Source organism: Lagopus leucura, unplaced genomic scaffold (assembly GCF_019238085.1).
Source record: "Lagopus leucura isolate 7727_CA_CO unplaced genomic scaffold, USGS_WTPT01 Super-Scaffold_1, whole genome shotgun sequence".
NCBI classification, from domain to species: domain Eukaryota; kingdom Metazoa; phylum Chordata; class Aves; order Galliformes; family Phasianidae; genus Lagopus; species Lagopus leucura.
In genome coordinates, this window is record NW_024962250.1 from 19,076,467 (window position 1) to 19,095,416 (window position 18,950).

An 18,950-nucleotide genomic window follows, 5' to 3' on the forward strand; every position below is an offset into this window, starting at 1 on the left:
GTAGCAAAATCCTCAATAAGCTGCTTTTCATTACCATTGTTGTTCTTAACCAAGAAGAATGACTAGTGGAATAAGCAAACATAAAAAGCAAATGATTCTGCATTCTCTATACCTTCATTCAAATCACTATCTAAAACCTTTAGGAAAGAAACCAACTGAAACATGCTGTACCTGGCTCAATAACAGCCATTACATTTCATTGCTTATAATAGACAAGAGATTAAAGAAAATGATGCAATTGTTCCTTCCAGCACTAAAGAATTAATAACCTATGAATGAAGACTTCTTATTAGCCTCGTTACAGTCAAGACATGGCTAGTTTGAGCAAATTCCTTGGGCAGACACTCAGCTTTCAGTGAGAATGAAGGTCTGCTTCTTCTCTAGAAGTTAAGAATTGTAAAAAATGAACTCAAGGAATTTTTATTTTACATCATAAGTCACATAAAAGAACAGAGCTAAAAGCTGAATCAAGACATCCAAATAAAGAACACCAGTTTAAATACTTTCTAAAAAGGATACCGTAAGATCTTTAGTCAGCTTATGTTGAAGTCAAACTGATCAGATTAGGATTCCTCTTACAGAAAAACATGCAGAAGAAAAAAAATTATTTAAAAAAAAAAAAAAAAAATCACAGAAATGGTGTGATTTACTTAGTTCAGTAGTCCCATTTATAAAAACTCCATGATGATAACCTCTAATTCCAGCCACCAAGGCACAACAAGCTGGTAACAAATTGAGCTACCCACCATCGCACACAAGAACTTATCTAAGACCATTCACAAATTCATCACGTTAAGAGCTTGTCGTGTATTCCTAAAGTTATTCCAGTGCCTCATGTTATTCTAAGTAAAAAATCTTTCTCTGACCTCTAGGCAACTTTTCAACACAACCAGTCTTAACTCATTTATTGCTACACAACAATCTTTAGATCAGTCTTATGCTAATTCCAATGTATTTGAGAGAGAAAAAAAAAATAGCATTACTGGGAGAACACACACCTCTCTAAGTCAAGAACAGCTTTCCTTGAAATAACAGTGAATATTGCAAAAAAGTTTGTTTCCCGCACTAAGTGAATCCCAAACATATTCAGAGCATAGTCTCAGATAAACTGAGAATAACTGAGAATAACCATCGCATGTCTTTACAGAAGTCTCAACAACTCTAGCTCAAAAACTGACAGCCCAGAGCTAGAAAACCTGGAAAATGACCATCCCATCCTCTAACAGTTCTGCATACCTCTTTCTGCATTACAGACTGCTAACAACAGCATGAAACTCCTCTGGCCTGTCCATAAGGCTGACCTTTATGCTAGTCCCAGAAACCAAGATCTGAGGCCTCTTCAGCTGGGCTAAATAGATGTTATGGGAAAGGTTCAAGAAGCACTTTGCCCTTCAGACTAAATTCTTTGGAAGAGCCAGCACCACGTCCACAGTAGCCCAAGAGTTTTAAACACAAAGCAAGAGTAGGGATCACCAATTCTAAAAAATACTGGTTTTCAAATACCAGCACATATCTCAGTTTTGGTTGTGTTTTTTTGTTTGTTTGTTTTTTTGGTTTTTTTTCTTCTTCCTAATCAGCAAGAGAGATTTCCTACTGATTTCCATGAACTTTAGGTGGGGTTGGACAGCTGCACAAGCAAAAGAATACAACCAACATCAGTAACCTTCACACTTCCATGCTGTATGAACTTACTGTATACATACAGAGCTAGTAAGAGCTTGTTACAAAACAATTCAAGTTTAAGCATACACTTAAAGGCACAATGTTACAAAGCTATATAAAATTGCAAAAATATAACACAAACTCCACTGGAGTCAAGATGTTCTGAAGTAGACCTTACGCGCCTGAGGACACACAACAGGCAAGATACACATACGCAATACAGTTGCTTTAGAAGCTCCATATCTATCATTCTCTATGAAGAATAATCTGGGCTGCACTCTGAAGATCAGTTTGGCACAACTAGCAGAAAACCTTCCCAGGAGAATGGTAAAGATGTGGCTGGCTGAAGATGCACAAAAGCAAATTGCACCTGCAGCCTTGGGGTGCTGTTCTGAGAGATGCAGATGATTTAACAGTTTGACACTGCCAGAAGAGAAAAAAAAAATCTTCCCTTACTTCCCTCCTTCCAGCTACATGCCTACAGTGGTGCTTGCTTTTCATAGCTTTGGCACTCAGTATGACTTACTAATTGCCATTAAATTGAATTCACTTATCTGCCAAAAACTAACACAACGTAAGAGCTGGCTAAGTTTCTGTCCTATCAGCTATTTCAGGTGGCTCACTGAAGGATCTGAAGAGAACCAGAGCATGCAGAAGACACAAATACTGGCCGTCAGAGTAGGAAATGAATGAGAAGTAGTTAAGGTTTCCCCCCACTTGGAAACCCTTAGACAATGTAACTCCTGGGGTAGCTGGGGGATCTCAGTAGCCAAACCTTCCTAACCAAACAATCTAGGCACACAAACTCCAGAATGTTATGAGTCCGTTCCATGGAAACCATACACCTATTGAAGATAGCTGGGAAAGTACAGTACATATCTTGGATTACTGGAAAGTTTTAAATAATTTTCCTAAATACAATTTAGGAAAACCCCAAACAAAGGGGTAACATTTTGGTGAGTTGTATTAATTTGTCCAAGTTCTCAGCAGTCAGTTACACATATTATCAAGTATAACCTGGTTGGCAGGTCAAACAAAGAAGTTAGAAAGCTAGCTATAATCTTAACTCTGGCAAGGATATTTTCTCCCACCCCAACGCCATAATCAGCCAGGCATTGTAATGGTAGCAACATGCTCCCATGTGTTGCTGTTATGACTTAGAGAAGAAAATAGAAGTTTTTAATTGACCTAAAGCAGTGATTAATCCACTAGGAACAGTCCTAAAACATTAGGACATCAGCAGAACAATTGGTGTGTTACAGAAGTTTTGTTTCCAGACAACGTTATTCCATGACTATCTACATTTTATACAGCTTGGCAGTGGTCAACATTAGATCATTCAGAGCACAGAAAAGATATTAACCTGTATCTCAGATGAAGCAATCTTCCTCACAGAGAACACTATCTACTGCTTCTGTAAGTTGGTTTCATTTTTACAAACACTACATTCTCTTCAAGCATTCTGGTATTGCTTGCTTAGAGATATCGGGCAAGTATTCTTTCGCAGTGGTGTCATCTAGTGGTCAAATTAAATGAAAAGTATATTTCCTTTTTGTATCTGCCATTTCTATATGCTTTCTTCTTTCTTATTCCCTACATTTTAGAAACCTAGTTCACTTTGCCAGCTGACTACTTTTTTTTTTTTATTACGCTCCATACTAACCACTGGACTACAATCAGAAGTGCCTTAACATCAGTGAGGATAGGAAGGTAACACCTCATAAGCTCTTTATTAAGAGTGGGAGAGGAAATCAAAGAGCTGGTAAAGTTGTCCAACATAAAACCTCCGATCTTTTTATTGCTCAAGCCAGACAGCAAGCTTACAGATTAATTAATTATCACACTGCTCACTCAGTTACCCAAATAAAGGCAGATGTTATTTCTTTTAATAGCATCCAATTTCAGAATACTGATAAATCACAACTGGTTGTTTATACATGCTAGTTTCCTTTTATTTATTTATTTTTTTAAAGGCAGCACTGCTAAACTCAAGTTAAAAGTCATAGGTCCTGCTGTTGAGTTAATCACATTGTATTGCTCTTATTTGGTTGTTATTCAGCCTATTCAGGCATTCATGGATGTTTCAGGTAAGGCTTCCAACACCACAGATAACTGAATTCAGATTTTAAGATTTTGTAAAGCACTTACAGCAAGTTTTAAATAATAATAATGCAGCACAGGACTAAGACAGCAAGACAAAAACCTGCAAGATATGCCATTCTTTGCAGAAAAGACAGATTAGTACACACAGGTCTTAAACTACACATTCTGAAGCACAAATATAGTGATTCCAGTGCTGCAATAACGTATGAGATAAAGCATTAGCTGCTTATTTAACATCTTAAGTGATGATCAATAACATGAAATATTACTCTCATTCTCCCCTGTAACAAAATCTAGAAAAAGTTTCTATGCCTTTATCAATAAATAGCTTTCCATAAACAGTAATTTGACATTCTAAGTAACAGTATTTATTGACAGCTGTTCTCAATGCCTTATCAACAAAAGTTTATACTTAATTGGAGATTAAAGTTTCTAGTCTATATAATAAGGGTTTCTAAAGGATGTTTCAAAAAAAAGTGATTGCGTCTTTTATGCAAGCAGCACTACAAAAACACACAGAGCTCTTACAGTTCTTTAAGTATTAATCTGAGCACCTCCCTTTTTGAAAGCATGGCACAGCTGCCACTTTGGAGGAAGGTCAGCCCAAGTTTAGCCTGAAAAGCGGAACACAAATAAACAAAGGCAGGCTAGCTATTTTTAAACTCTATATCATCTGAAAAAGTGCAAACACAATTATCTCCTTGCTGCTTCTACTAGACTACCAAATTGTGTGCATCATTTTCACAGACTGCCTGACCAAGCCAGGATTGGAGACTTCTCTGCAAATTCTCATTCTGGCCAATAATGACTGTTACAGCACTAGATATACCAAAGTAACAGGAAGGACAATAACTCCCAAACTGTTTGAGCTCCTCTTACCAGACCTCAGCAACAAAGCGGAAGCCAAAAATTCAAAACTGAGCAGTGCAATGATCTGCTAGAAACAATAAGAGCACAACAGGCACATAATAAGACCAGGAAAAAATCACTGAGACACGACACTGCGTAATAACCAGAAAGCACAGGTACAATACAGTAATTCTCAGTCTCAGAAGTCTTTTGCCAAGCCTCTGGACAAAGCACGGGCATTCTTACCCTTCCAGATGACCTGTCCGTTCCTCACCAGTGTTACAGAATACTTCTTACACTCAAGATAAAAGCACATTCTTTAAGACAAAACATTAACTTTTCCAGTGTTTACATTCTCTTCCACTTACTTCACTGAAAATATAGGAAAGTGCATCAAAGTAATCTATCCTACAAACAACTGCATGCACAAAGTTAGGAATGACATCAACGCTTAAATTACTTAAATAACCTTTATTTACCCAGCTTTGTAGTGTAGGCTTCACATTAAAAGATGCAGGGAGCCCAGATAATAAAACAATCCAGCTGATGTTCCATGTGCAGAAAGCTTCATATATTAATGCAATTTACAGCAACCCTACACAAATAAGGTTTCATGATCTGCCTAATTCCGTTGGTCTCATGAGATCCTACATCACTAGAGACTGACAGGGAACATTTTTGCTAAAACAGACCATCAAAAACGCAGCTCCGCATGGCAAACACACAAATCACTTTGTTGAACAGCAGTATTATTAACAAGTAACATGAGTTAGTGTGCATAATCCTCAATGCAGTACTTCAAAATATAAGTTGAAGTCAACTCTCAATTGCACAGCAGAATAACTACAAACCACCTCTTCGATTTATATTATTTAATTATTCTAAGCCTAAAAAAGCCATTACAGAAACATTTAATTTGCATGTTTCCTAAACTTAATGAAGACATGAAGCAGCTCCCTGTTATATATTTGTCCAGAATATCAGTGGCATACAGTTAGCTATGGAGAACTCTATATGCTTTGTTTTAACAAACTATACTCAAGCAGCTTAAAATATAAATTCTTTAGCAGTTTAGGTAAAGATGGAAATAAATTTTGAATGATTGTCTAACCCACCCCAAAGGCTTAAGAAATTTAGCTTAGATATTATTAATAAATTTTCTTGTGAAACTGGAACATAAATATAAATTATTAAATATACTGCTTATTCAAAATTATGGAAAGATGCAAGACTGAATCAAAGGCTAGTTAAAAAAAAAAAAAAAAAAAAAAGCAAGCTGTCTTTATGAGATAGAAACATATCACACCTTTACCTGAGCAGAATTCAGCCCACAAGGTAAGCAGAAACCATTTCCTTTGGGAAAACTTAAAAATGGGTTTATGACGTTGTACAAATGAAACTGAAATGGATTCTGAATTTCAAAAGATGTCATACATACAAATCTTTCTCATTTCTTCATACAAGACTACTTTTCATTTCAGCTTTGAAAAGCTAAGATACACATAAATATTTTAGTGAAGAGTTTAGAAAAGCAACAGAAAGATGGGAAAGCTGCTCCTGGGGAAAAAAAAGGAAGTTGATTTTCTAAAGCATTTGTTGAGATAATAATTTGGAAACTGACAGTATGTTCAAAGATTGAAAACAAACACATTTCATTTGGCAAATGAAAATGAACAGGTAAATCACAGTTACAATTCATAATATTCAGGTTCCTGATTAGAAAGGGGAAAAAAAAAAAAAAAAAAAGAAGAGAATAAAGAGTAAAAATTTATTCCCTAAGCAAGATTACTTTGACACTAAAGCTGATGTAGGTCTACTCACTAGACTAGATGGCAAAAACAGAAACAAGCTTTGGATATATATTTTCCATGCACAGAACAGCAGCTCTACCAAAATTCTTGTGCAGGCTTTGCAGACTGAGACTTCGCTGGTTGAAAAGAACAAACGCTTTCCATGACTTCCCTACTTTTTATTAAGCACAGGTCCACATAAAATACATATCCACAAAAGGTTCCTTGCAAGTTGTCTCCTGCAGCACATGAACAGATATTCCCTTTTAACAAGGTCTGGATGAGATGCTAAGAAAATATGCTTTTATTCTGCATGGGTTATCTGATGACTATATTGAACCACCCTATTCCTACCACCCAACATACACAATGTTATGAAGCCCATAGGGTGCACCTCATTGCTCTGCAGTGTAAGCTTGCACCTTTCTCCTGACAGAACAGAAAAGCAAATCACAGATAATCACCTATTACAGATATTTCACAATTCATTACCTCAGAATACAATTACAATTTTAGTGACTACTTGGAAAATGAAAATCCAGTTCTAATTGATTCTTTAAGCTTTCTTTACTTCAGTATACAAAATATCATTCAATTGACTGTGTCCTGTATGATTTCTTCAACAATTTCACACCATTTTTAACTCACAGTTTCTCCTAGTTTCTAATTAGATCTCATTCTACAAGCACACTACCTTCCTCACACAGGTGTGCCAAGGGACTACAACTTTTCTGCAAACCCACCACTGGAACTGAAAGTCTTCTGCATCAAGACCGGAGAGAACTGTCCTGCCTCAAGAGCTGTTTCTAAGCTAAAGAATGAGATACTAAGCCCAGAAACGCAATCCTACTCCAACATAATTAGAAGCAGTAACAGTATTGCTAGCTTAAGCATCATCTGACTTCCAGTGAGTTTGACAGAACTTATTATTCTGATTTTTGGCTTAAAAGAAGCACACAAAGAAAAAGCCCACAGACTAAAAAAGAAACGTGTTATTTTAAATAGACTTACCTTTCACCATTACTTCTAATCATTTCCACTGTTTCACCAACAAAATACCGATCCTTGACATAGGTGAAGATTTCATCACAGATCTCGTGAAGTCGTGAGCGATGGGTAAGGGTGGCCAAGTAGAGAACTGGAATGATGAGCGCTTCTGGAAAACTTTGAAGATTGTGCCTGGCTTTCTTCTCCGATTCCAGTGCTTCCTGATATGTGAGTCCTGGTTTACCTGTGACTGCACAGCTCCATACAAGGCTGTTACACAGAATTGTGCGCTCAAAAAAATCACTGAAAAGAAAGGAAGTCAGAAAAAGAAAATTGTCACCTTCCAACAGTTTCAATTTGATCCCAGTAAAGCAGCAATTTCTACATCTATGCCGGTTGCAAACACCATCAAGGTTTATTTATCACTTCTTAAGCCTTGGCTTCATAAATTGTTATTGTAAAAACAAAATTTCCTCTCACTACAGATGACATTTTATTTATTTATTATTTACAAGCAAATTTCACGTGTAAGCGGCCTTATGCACAAGAATAATCACAGTGGGTTTAGCGTGTCATGTTCGCATTGCATCTCCTGTATTTCCACAAAAACTAGCAGGAGGAGGGTCTAAAATTGTGCAGAGACAGCAACCTTAAGATCACAGAAACATGCTGAAACTTGAGTATGTTTCAGATTTGGAGTGCCCTAGCTCACATATGAAAACACGTGAGAGGTAAAAAAAAAACAAACCAAAAACATAATGTCTAGTACTTCTCTAAATAGTTTTTATTCCTTCACTGTTTGCACTGCTCTTAAAGAAACCACCACACTATTTTTTCACAGATCCTTCTCTCCTCCTGTTCCATTAGCAAATACTGATTCTCTTCCTTCCCTGTACCTCCAACTAATGCCAAAAATGCAGTGCTATTATTGCTTACTTACTGGTTATTACACTGGGACCAAGAAACAAAAGCTTTCATTTTCTGAAAGAAGAGCTTTTCAATTTTTGACAGGTATAAAAAAAAATGTGATTTGTTAAAACACTTTTGAGATCACATAGTTGGCAGAGCTATTCACAGAACCCTTTTAGAATACCATGTGCATCAGTGGTATGACAGCAGAGCATTTTCTCAGTGCATTCCAGTTCTGATGATTATTTTGATTTGCCTTCTTTTACAACTCTTTACAGATCAGTATTTATAAGAGTGCAACATACAACGTGAAAAATTCTGTTTGTTTCCTTGTGTTAGCTTAACAGAGCTATTTCAAAGCACACACACAACACTTTCAGAGCATTCCACAGCACTTGAGATAGCCACACTGAAGTTCATTCCTTTAAAAAAAATTACAGGGTGTAGTGCTGCTGTTTTTTTTTTTAAGTGATAGGACTGTTCAGATCATTCTCATAACAGGGTTACAGAACTGCACGGCTCTCGCTTGAAGTTCTTTGTTGCAGGCTCCCCACTAACTCACACTGACAAACATGCATCAGCCACACTGATGATGATATTCACTGCAGCTGGACAGATGCAACAATAACACATTGAAAATGAAATGGAAACTCCAGATTAAGGACAATGGAGGGTCCTGGCTCAGATAATCCTTTCTGTAAGAGCAGAGGATTCCTCTGAGCAAGAGAAGGATGCTTGAGGAAGAATATCAGCTGTGACAATAGGAGAATTAGAAGAGAAGAGGAAAAGATGTGGGATGTTATTCATATAACACAAATTATACTTTTTTTTTTTAAACATTTCTTCTGCCTGCTTAGTATATTTGATAATACACAATCTAAGGCCTGAAATAACTGACAATTTGGTTTTTGCTTCCTCTAAACAAAAAATGGAGAACAAAGAAAGACAGAGAGGAGATAAATTATTCTCCACTATATGAAGAACAGATGGCTGTTGGCCATACTGTGTATGGAACAGAAAGAATATTCCTTTTCTGCAGTCAACCATATTGAATCCAACTGGGTATGAGCAAAATATGAACCATTATTGCTAAAGCTCTAAACAGTAAGACTTTTTAAAGAACAGTTTAGACTTAATAGGTACCTTTAAATTGATTTAAAAAAAAAAAAAAAGTGATGGAATACACAACACATAATTCATCTAGGTCTGTTCCTGCCTACATTTCACTACTTCTGTGTGAGAAACACAGCAATTTTAATTAGCCTTACTGACTGCACTGGATAAACATTTACACAGAATCACACAATTGTAGGGGTTGGAAGGGACCTCCAGAGATCATCGAGTCCAACCCCCAAAGTCTCCATTATCTCTCTACATACATTTCTGCCTCACTTAACAGAGGTTCTTGGTAATTACCAAGAGTTATTTAAAAACAGATCAGAATATATGTTTCAATAATGACCAAAGAAAGAGCAGAAGCTGAAGCAGGCAGTATCCCTTGAAGGGCTGCTGCTGTTCCCTGTGTGGGGACACTAGGTGCTCCAGCTATTTAAAGCTGCAGTATTGAACTTCTGGGGGGAAACTTTTTTTTTTTTTTTAAACCCATGATTATTACAAGTGCAAAATTCTAAGATCACTTGAATTGAGACATATTGGAAGAAAACCTTTTTTCATTCACATACAGTGCTCTGTGTACCTAGCTTCACTGTAGCTCATTTCCTCTTCTGTTTTGTATGAATTTTTGCCTCAAAAAGTTACAAAGGAAAAAAAAAAACCATACCAAATAAATGGGTTTTAGTTTTGAAGGCATTATTTGTTAGTAGCCAGTCATTACACATCACACATCAATACCATCTGTGGCTTAGTCTGTTAACACAGTTTTATTGCAATGTTTTAATGATCTCACCAACTCAGTTTGAGAGAAGAGAGAACAATCACAACAGCAGGTTTTATTGGTGGCACTGCTCTCCCCGCCTCTGCAATACACTCCAGCCAACATGAGAGGATTCACAGAGATCATACACAACAGCCACCAAGCAAGCAATTGGTACCAAGCAGTGCTGTACTTACTCTGCCCGCAAAAAGCAGCAGGGCGCTCAGCCATATTCGACATTCAATTTCAACACACACAGCAAGTGCATCTGCGGCTCATAGTCTTAAATACACCCTTATCAGGGGTATTACAATTTTGGGACTTTTGCGCTGTTTCAGGGCCTGCACAACCCTTGGCAGGGTTTAGGAGGAAGCCCACAGATGGCAACACACTGAGCTCACCCAGGTGCTTCCTGATCAGATCAAGGTGCTGCACCAGGAGAACCCAGCTGTGGGTACAGTAATTCACATTGACTCTCAGCTGGACACCTGTTTGCACTGACGTGACAGAATCAGTCCTCCATGCAAGGTAAGCTAAGCAGCAAACCATTTGGTATTTGGTAGTTCCACACTGCTTTGTGAGTACTGGACAGAAGGCAGTTTATTAGTGGAAAGAAATAATTCTGGAAGTAAACTACTTGGAGTTCCTGTGTTGACTGCGCTTGCAATGGATATTAAAATAAAAGAACCAATCAAGCACAGCAGTAAGAGATGGCTCTTGCCTTAGCTAACCAAGAGTCGTCATTATTGAGTCTAAGCTCTGCAGTATTTTTAGTACTTCAAGCACATGCTTGTTTCAAACAATTTTCATTCATTTTTAACATATATTAAAAACAAGTCAGAAGAGAACAAGTTTTGTGGGTTTTTTTTTTTGTTTGTTTTTTGTTTTTTAAACAGAAGAATTATACAACAGAGAATGTAGAACAGGAGAAACTTATGCTAAGGAAGATTTAAGAGAGAGGAAAGAGCAGAAAAATTATATGGCATGGCTGATCCGTGAACAAGATTATTTCTAATACTGAAGCCCTTATCCACATCTAACATATAATCTATGTAGTCCATGTTACCAGCATATTCACAGACAAACTCTCCCATCCAGCATCACAAAAGTGCTTATGTACTCAACCTGTTCATACAAGTGGTCAATAGTACGTACTGCGTAGTAGTGTACAAAAAAAAAAAAAAATCAAAACAACTAAAAAGACATCTATTCCCCAATGTTGACAGGTTAATCACACGTTAATATATTTCAAATTGAGGATTTTTTCTTCAACAAAACAGAAAAACCCATCTAATTAAGCTAGGTATACTCTAAGAAGCCTTTTACACAGACCTCCTTTTGACTTTCACCAGGTGTCCCACAGGCCAACCTATTAAAGCTTTTTTCAGTAAGTTCTAAAGATGCAGAACTCCCTTCACTCACCACATTCCTACCATTGGTCTCTGTACTACTCCGTTTTTCTCAGCTCCATTGAATTTTCTCTTAAGGTCAACTGCCTCTTCAAACAAAGAAAAGAAAAAAATAACAAAGAGTTCCTACCTTTCAGACTGTCTTCACAAGCAAGACCTGCCATACTCTGCCAGTAGTTCTCACTGCACATCTCAATTAGCTGTTCACAAAGTGCCAAGACCAGCAACAGCATCTCACTGTGCACCCCCACACACTCCTAATTTGTTTTTCCTACCACCACTCCTGAGACTCTTTGGCTGATTCCCCCCCATACCGACCCCATGGCAGGGACTAGAAGGAAGCATTAAGAACATCAGCTCCCTGCGCCTGCTGCTCTTGATAAATACAACTGAACATCACCATCTCACTGTACCTTCTTCTAAAGGATTGCAAAATTGTGTGATGGTATTTCTCATGAAAAAGGAAATGGATTCTTAACAGGAAGGTCACTTTACAGAACAGCAGTCTTGCCAAATTCTGCTTGCATTAGCATAAGGATTTCTTACACAGGAAAGAATAATGCTACGTATGATTTGTACTCATCTCCACTGGTGCTGTTGCGAGCATAGAAATAACTCTTCAATGCCCTAAATTTGTTCAAAAAAAAAAAAAAAACCAAAAAAAAAAAAAACAACAATTATCAGTTTGTAGTAGGTAACTGAAGTGCTCATATACACGAGGTAAATTCAGGTTACCCCATTTATCAATGCAGCCTATGTGAGATAGTCAGATTCTTTTTCTTTTACACTCTCCCTTTCAGAAAATTCAAGTTATTATCACAAAAGTAGATTCAGGGAAGATTAATTCAGGCAACAGCTTTCTTTCATGAAACAACTAGCACCATTTTCAAGAAGTGGTCCCTGCATATTGCCATTACCCTAACTGCTGCTGTTTGGCAAGAGGGCAATATTCTCATCTCACAGCAGCCACCTGAGGCACTGCTTTGTAGTGAGATCTGTGGTCCAAGAGATGGTGGGCGCCTACAGAGCTTGCTGATGTTCCCTGGATCATATCACCACCAACTCAGCTTCGTCTGAACACACCCAGCCACAGTACAACAACATACCATGTAAAAAGTATTCTGCTTGTTGCTGTAAAGTATCCATTTTATCCAATGCAGAAAAATAATTAAAAAAAAAAAAAAAAAAAAAGCAAAGATTTCTGCAGGAAAGGCAGAAGTACTTCCCCAAACACCATATCCCAGCCCCGACCTCTGGTCAAGCCACACACTGGCACCGCTAGGGATAGCCTGTGTGAACAAGTTTAAATTTATCCCTTCATTCATACGTAGGTTAAATATAGGAATTGGTTCCACATTAAACATTCACCACACTGTGCCAAAGCTGAAAGATACCTTTCATGCTAAAATTTACTCTAAACTATAAATACACCAGAAACGTATTCAAGAGCAGTGCCAACAAACGCACGAGAGCCACCCGATTACGTGACGGCCATGCAGGTAACCAGAAGGGCAGTTTCGGACACACGGGGCCGCCGCAGCCATCCCCGCAAGCGCCAGGCGGTTACCCAGCCTGGCCCCGGCCCGGCTGTACTCGGCGAGGTGCATTTGAGTAAGAAAAACAAGTCTAAGCATGAAAAAGATCTAGGTGTGCTCTAATTTCGTATGCTGCAAACGAGAAGCATTTCTGATTTAATCTCATTAGTCTGCGCGTCTGTTGTGCAGACAAAAAAGGGAGAGCTCGGCGCTGGGGCCGCCCCGCAGGTGGGACGGAGCCGAGCGGCTCCGGGACACGGAGCCCCGCGCCCAGAGGCGCTGAGCACTTTTCCGTCCATTGTTCTGACAGCGCTGACACCAACTTAGGGACGACCCCTCCTGCGCTAACGACAGCTCCTCGACTGCCTCCGGTCATCGCATCGACAGAAAAGAAAAAGAGAACGAACGGAGAAGGAGGGTTGGGGGGGCAGCGAGAGGACCGTAACCAGTGGGAGCGGGGGACAAGAGTCCCCGCCGGACGAGCGCTCCACCACCGCTCCGTGCCCCCGCTCCCCCGCCCCGCCCGGAAGCAGGTGCAGCGCTGCGGGCTCCCGGGGCCGGGCCGCGTCCACCCGGGTCAAGCGGCGGGCCGGCAGCCGGCGGAGGGCGGGGCGAGCGCGGCTATGGGCGGCGCGGCGGCTCTGACACCGGCCCGGGAGAGGGTGCCGGGAACAAGAAGCTCTACGCGGCCCTGCGCCGGCCCGGAGGCTCGGCGCGCTCATAATATAATACGCACACACGTAATAATATATACGCACACACACGTAATAATACGCACACACACGTACACACACACACAACGCACGCACACACACAGCAACAGTGCGGCGGGCGCGTGCCACGCTCCGCGCGCTGAGCAGCCGCCGGATCCCGGGCCCGGCGCGCGCGCGGCGGCCGTTTGTTGTTGCCGTGTCCCGGCCTAGCGCAGCACCGACACGCGGCGAGATGGGGGGAGGGAGAAGCGGCCCGGGGCTCAGCGCCGCCTCCCACGCGCGCAACTTTCACTTCCCCGCGGAAGGAGCCGGGCTGCAGCCGGCCGCCCCCTCCCCGCCTGCCATTCTCTCCCCGCGGAAAGACGGGGCCGCGGGATCCCCCCGCCGAGCGGGGAAGGGATTCCCCCGGCCGGGCCGGGAGATCCGCCCTCTCCCCCCCACCCCGCGGCGGGGCACGGGCTCGGCGCCAGCCGCGACCCCTCCCCGCCGGGCGCCCCGCGGCGCTGCCGGGGAATCCCCTCCCTCCTCCTCCCCGCCCAGGTGTCAGCCGTTGGGGGTAACCGCTCCCGGCCGCGGGGAAAGAGGGGGGTGAAGGGGGGGGAAACGGCTTACTCGTAGTCCCTGAAGATCTCATTGGTGACCCTGCAGTAGAACACGCGCTCGTCCGGCCGCAGGTCGGCGGGGGGCTTCTCCCTCACGAAGGGCTTTCGGTGCAGCAGCGGCATCGCCCCGTTCCGTTCCCTCCTCGCTGCGCCGGGACCCGGGGAGAAAGGAGAAGGAGGGAGGCGGTGAGCGCGGGCCCGGCGCGTCCCTCCCCCGCGGGCGCCGGAGAAGGAACGGCAGAGAGCGGCGGCACGGCAGGATCCGGCGGCGGCCTTTTGTGTGCCTGACACGCCGCTGCCTGCCTGGGACTGCGCGGGGAGCGGCGGCGGATCCTTCCTCCCCCGCCTCCTCCCGCCGCTTCACAATGGGGCCATGACGCCGAGCGGCGGGCGGGCGCGGCCCCCCCCCCCCCCCCCCCCCACCCCACCCGCCCGGCGCGGGGGCACCCCGTCCGCCCCCGCCGCCGGCGTTGTCTCCGCCGGCCCCCTCCCGGCCCCGGGTCACCCCTTCCCCGCCTCCGAGCCGCGCGTCGCGGCCGGACACAACTTCCACTCCCGGCGGGGCGAGCGCGGCGGCGGCCGATCCGCCCGCTTCCTGCCGCCCCGCCGCCCCGGCGCGCTCCGCAGCCCTTTCCGCCCCGGCCGCTCCTCGGCTGCCGCCTGCCTCCGCGGGACGGCGCGGCCCTGGCTCCGGGTGCGGTACGACGCGGGGGGCTGCCCGGCCCTGGCCCTCCGCCGCCCGCCTCCTACCTGGAGCCGCTGCTCGGGCGTTACGCGACGCGGCCCGCGGCTCTGCCCCGCTTCTCCTCTGCCCCCCAGCTCCTGGGAAGTTTTTGATCTACTTCTTCGAGCCCTCAATCAGGAAGAGCTGCTGGGAGGAGCTTTCCACTTCTCTCCCCTACATCTTTATTGGCCGCTCGGTGCCTTCCAGCGTGTGTCACACAGGAAGACAGAGAGCTACATTATTAATTAATGGCTGAGAGGGCTCATCCTCCATTTTTGAATTATCAGCCTGCGATCTGCCGGGCGAGGGGAGGAAGGCGGTCCTCGCCGCTCGCCCCCCGGCCCCGGGGATTCCTGCCCCGGCAGCGCTGCGCTGAACAGACAGCCTCGGCCGCGCGGCTCCGCAGCTTTCCCTTCCCGAAGCCAGGGAGAGCCGGCTGCCGACGCACACGGCGGCACAAGGGTGTGCGTGTTCTGCTGCAGGCAAGGTCGTCTGCGCGTCAGATATGCCCGGAGCTGGGCCCCGTTACGTTACCCCCTTTATTTTTCCGCCAGTTCTTTGAAAACGTCCGTACATCGCGTTACCAGTGTACTGGGGTTTTGTTTTTTTCACCGTTTTCACTATCTTTAAGGCATTTCCATACATAATTAAAACAGGGGCGTTAGTCTAATTGTGATGTCGTAAGTGACAGCCGGCTTAGAGATGTTTGCACAGAGCCCACCGCAAGCTCCAGCACTTGCACAGTAAGCGTACATAACTATTGCAGAAACCCCCCAGAACCACCCAGGTGGACGGCGTCTGAGGGCTGACATCTAAGCAGGAATCTTCAGCATCAACCCTGCTCAGGCACATAAAGGTGCTGTGCTACTTCCTGCACCTGTGCAGGGGCTGTTTGTCTTCCCTGTAAGGATCGGCGTTGCATTTAGCCCGGATGACTGCGATCTCAAAGAATGTTTACACTCAAAGTCATTAATTGCTTTGTTTAAAAAGTGATCGGGTTTTAATCAAAAGCACTGAGAAATGCCAGTGCTCTCCTCAAGTTTACAAAATATGAAGCTTGAACTACAGCACAGGTTAGCTCCGAGTCCCACCAGCTTATTTTTATTTGCCAATTGGCTTCACTTTCAGTTTTTAATTAATTACTAGCAAATGGCACAAATGCAACTTCAGTTAATGCACTTCTAGCACATCTAACATCTCATAAATTTTAGTTTTGCATCAAAACTCTACAGTATGCCACGGTTTTGACATTTAGTGTTGGCAGCCCTTATGATTATAGTGAGATTTTGCAACACTACGCTTTGTTTTCAGCTCAAACTCCTTGGCAGATGGGATTAAATTGGAACCTCAGTTTACATAAAAATAATTACATTTCTAAATCTCGAGTTGGAGAGAAGAGCTTGAATATGTGAACCTGAAACTCACAAATTAGAAGGGAATTAAAAGTCTTGAGTTGATCATTTTTGAAAGTATCTTTACTTTTAAGCCAGTATCATGGTATCTGAGAATTGGGCTCATTTTCTCTTATGCCTGGATTGTCAGCACAGCGCTATTTCAGAATTAGTTGGTATCCATGAAAAATGCATGAGTTGATAGAACTGTGACATCAAAAGCAAATCCCTTTTTCCTCTTTGCTCTCCCTTGCCCTCTCTCTTTTCTTCTCACCTTTTCCTCCTCCTCTTGTTCTTCCCCCCTCATTATTCCCGCAGTGACTTCCCAACGAGCAGATCCTCACTAAGTAAGGGCTGCACTGCTTTCTGATATTCTCAGGATACAGAGGAGCAGTTCACACAGTTTTCACCTCCAATTCCAGCTCCATTATTTAAAGCTCTCTAAGTCAGTCTCTGACTCTGCTCCCAGTGAGGTCAGTGGGAACTAGAACCATTTTCTATAGCACTAGATAATGGCTACTGAGGGGGCATTGAGATTGCAGTGGAAAATAACTCTGAGAAGTCTGAAAAAAAATGTCGTTTTGCTTTCATAGGAATATTTATTGCATTTTTGCCTTGTATTTGAGTGTTGTAATAATTTGGTTAATATAATAATTATATTAAAAATATAATTTTTAATAGATTGCAGAAAATACAGCTTTGATTATGGACACCTTGATTGATGTGGATTTTGCCACAGAGGGGTAAAAAAGCTGCTTTTGTTTTTAGAAGATGTACTCTAGCAGCTATTCTGGGTGGAGTTCCTTTGCCAGTGAGTGAAATTGCAGTTCTCATTCATAGAACTTTAAAAAATAGTTGAACTGGGAGGATAAAATCTCAGGAAGCACTTTGTCTGTGTGCTTTACAGCAGTAGGACAATTTATGAGGGACAGTGCTGGCCAGGGCTCAGGGCAACTTCCCAGTTGGTCCTTCAAAACTCCCCACAATTCTGCTTATGTTTTACTTTTCACTTGCCCCCTGCTTCATCACAGATTTGGTTTCCATTCTCCTCTGCTATTTCTTCTTGTCCTAAAGCCACCAAGAACTGATTTACACAGAGATATTCCAAAGTACCTGTTTAATTTACATCGACCATTACCAAATAATTCCATATATAACAGCTGTTATTCTGGAACAAATGCAATGGTATTATTTTAATGTAGCATTGCCACTTTAAATTCACACTTAACTTTATAGTGGAATAACTAATATTTAGCCAAATCATATCCTTGGAACCATGCAAAAATAAGACTTTGACCCAACCTGTTTTACCTGTAATACCATGCAGCTGGGAAGTTGTTGTTTTTTCTTTTTTTTTTTTCTTGGAGTGTGTTTAGCCACATGCTTGCTTGCTTTTTTGCTCGTCTTTTTCCCAAAGGCTGCCAGTTTCTTTTTTCAGGCTTTGGCTGAAAAAAAAAAAAAGTGCTGTGAGAAGCTTTTTGTTAGAGAACTTCACTGAACTTTGAATAAGTCTGTATAGGTTCTCAACTCTTATAAAAAACATATGGTGGAAAAGATAAACTTGAAAGATGAACATACTTGTTGAAGTGATACATTGCTAGGGAGATGTTCACTCAAATGGCAGTTATAGCACCAATAATCTCTATGTTTTTCTATGTTGTCTGCAGAGTATAAAAAAGAAGAAAACTGTAAGACACATATGAGCATCAACTCAATTGTAATGCGCCAATTAGATTTTCTTAGGACATTATAGCCCCCTTTCTTTCCAAATGTACTTCTGTATTTCCATGATGCGTACACAAACATTCACTCCCCTTTGAGCTTGAGGCACCCAGCAGAAACACCCTATTTCTCTGGTGATGCATTTTATAACTTACTGATACAACTTGTTCACCTCTTGCCCTTTCTGCACCACCTTGCTGAGCACTCATTCTTTTGATCGTATATCTTTATTTAGACTTTAAACTATGTGAGGAAATGCAATGTGCTGCTTTTATCAATACACTCCAGCTGTGTGTAACAGCAACATTTGGTCTATTGTCTTTTACTGGCTGCAAGGAACTATACTCAGTTTTTAATAACTTACTTGCTTATGAATAACATGCTTCAGTCAAAAAAGGAGATGTGTATAGGCAATTTTTCACAGCACATTTCATTTTTTCTTTCATTCTAGCTCAGTTGTATTTCAGCATGCATTTAGAGCAGTTCTGTAACCACAGGGATAGTAGATTCCTTATTCTGCCACTGGGTACATTCAGCACTTGTTGCTTTCACAAGAGACAAATAAAAGAGAAGGTAAAGAATCAATCCCCACATTCTATGAATTTTTGACATATTCATATTTATTTGGTAGTTTCTTGATGGTCTTAACCCAGCATCTTAGTTGCTGTAATAGAAGGGAGG

General features: G+C 42.2%; 1 protein-coding gene across 2 annotated transcripts in view; it reads right to left on the reverse strand.

The window, feature by feature from the left end:
• BAZ1A (bromodomain adjacent to zinc finger domain 1A) overlaps positions 1-15,304 on the reverse strand; it is a 54,867-nt gene extending 39,563 nt beyond the window's left edge. The window contains exons 1-3 of one of the 2 annotated variants that reach the window (XM_042863307.1): positions 15,183-15,304; positions 14,443-14,578; positions 7,416-7,694 (exon numbers count right to left, since the gene is read on the reverse strand). In XM_042863307.1, the coding sequence (XP_042719241.1) occupies positions 7,416-7,694; positions 14,443-14,555 (392 nt within the window). In that variant the 5' untranslated portion in view covers positions 14,556-14,578; positions 15,183-15,304. Of the gene's footprint in view, positions 1-7,415; positions 7,695-14,442; positions 14,618-15,182 lie in introns of those variants that run through there. The other variant, XM_042863317.1, reaches the window with a different exon arrangement.
• Positions 15,305-18,950: the final 3,646 nt, after the last annotated feature.